Source organism: Chaetura pelagica, unplaced genomic scaffold (genome assembly GCF_000747805.2).
Source record: "Chaetura pelagica isolate M959 unplaced genomic scaffold, ChaPel_1.0 scaffold45, whole genome shotgun sequence".
NCBI lineage: Eukaryota > Metazoa > Chordata > Aves > Apodiformes > Apodidae > Chaetura > Chaetura pelagica.
Window position 1 is genome coordinate 4,382,682 of NW_009953217.1, and position 1,849 is coordinate 4,384,530.

At 42.6% G+C, this 1,849-nt stretch overlaps 1 protein-coding gene across 1 annotated transcript in view; it reads left to right on the forward strand.

Annotated features, from left to right (window-relative positions):
* The window catches only part of TRMT2A (tRNA methyltransferase 2 homolog A (S. cerevisiae)), an 8,411-nt gene that overhangs the window by 1,100 nt on the left and 5,462 nt on the right, over positions 1-1,849 (forward strand). The window contains 3 exon segments of the mRNA XM_009997696.1: positions 15-500; positions 1,207-1,315; positions 1,731-1,846. Of these exon segments, the coding sequence (XP_009995998.1) occupies positions 15-500; positions 1,207-1,315; positions 1,731-1,846 (711 nt within the window).

Genomic DNA, 1,849 nt, shown 5'->3' on the forward strand with positions numbered 1-1,849 from the left:
GGCCGCGCCGAGAGCCCCGCGTCCTGCCCCGACATCTACAGGTACACCAAGGGAGACCTGTTCACCTCCGAGATCTACAAGGTAGAAATACAAAACCTGCCTAAATACATCGGGTTTAACGACGTGAAAAAGTTTCTCGCCAAGTACGGGCTCAACCCTCACAAGATCAAACTCTTCGGGAAGCAGACGTTCGCCTTCGTGACTTTTAAGAGCGAGGAGGAGCGGGACAAGGCGCTGGGCGCCCTGCAGGGCCTGCAGTGGAAGGGCCGGCACCTGAGCGTGCGCCTGGCCAAGCCCAAGGCCGACCCGATTGCCAAGAAGAGGAAGAAGAAGCAAAGCACGAGGCAGGGAGAGGCGAAGCGGCCGGTTCCCGCCAGCGCTGAGGAGCCCCCGAGCAAGCTGATCGCCGACGTGGTGACCCCCCTGTGGAACGTGCCCTACGAGGAGCAGCTGGCCAGGAAGAAGCAGGACTGCGAGGAGGTGCTGCAGAAGCTGGCAAAGTAATTCCCCTTTGTAAAGCTACTGGGGTGTTTACAAGACTTGGCCTTAGAACGGGATGTAGCTAAATTGGCACCAATTACTTTCTCTAAAATTAAGTTAGAGGTAGGTCAAAAACTGAATTCCCCTGACAAAATAAATAAAAGATAACCTGCAGGACCTGAAAACTGTCCCAATTGACAAAACCGATTATTGCTGTTCTTGGTCAGCCTTAAGATTGCTGAATGAAGGGGCTTTGTTTTCAGGTCAGCTGTCCAGAGGCCTAAGCAGAAGGACGTTTGTGCCCTTAAACAAAAAAGTTTGCACTGTCAAATGATGTAAGAGGTAACAATTCAATCTGCAGAGATGGTTAATTACTATTAGGATTTTCTCTTTAAAAACCTCTTCAAATTTTTATGCCCAGTCTTTGTAGATCAAAGTATCCCTTCTGTGTCTTGCCTTACTGATGTAGATACAACTGGAATTATTTTCATGCATAGGTACATTGATACATCTGGTACAAACCTTTATAATTACATTTAACTCTTTAATTTTTCAGGTTATAGCTCTTAAAAAGTCAGAGGGGGTTTGCCTGTTAAAAAATTCTTCTGGAATAGTCTTCATGTGATGCTTTTTTATGCCCTATACAAACAAAAAAAGTATTGTGCAGCTGTTAACCTAATTTTTTCTAAATGTGTGCTTTACAATTTTTATTTCTGATTTGGGCAGGGAAATAGGAAATAAGAACAGAGCTTTATTTCCTTGGCTGGTCCTTCAGAAGCAGAAGTATAATAAATTGTGTTGCCCAGTAGAGGGAGTGAAAGCATCACCATTGCAGGTAATGTAATCCTGGGTAAAGTATGGTAAAGTTAATGAGTTTAGGGTTCAAGTTGATCTTGTAATGAATGGTGAATTTTACATATTGTTCCCTTGTGTGGAAATACTTAGAGGATGCAGAGTAACATTTAGAATTAAGTAGATATGGTACTTGAAAATTAAAAGCTTGTGTTGTAGGCCAATACATTCTTCAACAGAGGCAGTACTTTGATTTTTAACTAATAAGGCTTATTAATACTTTTTTGTTATTGCTGTTAGTCCTCATAAATCAAACTCCATTAATATTTTCCATATGAACTAAATGTCTTTTGTCCACTTGCAAATACATTTAACCTTATGAGGGTTGTTTCAGGAGAAACTTGGTGTGTACAAGTAAGTGCTGTGTGAGCATCTTACCCCATTTATTTTAAATCTAGACTGAATATCGCAACAAGTGTGAGTTCTTGGTCGGGATTGGTGTAAATCAAGAAGACAAAACTGTGGGTTGTCGTCTTGGCAAATACAAGGGTGGAACATGTGCTGTGGTGGAGCCATT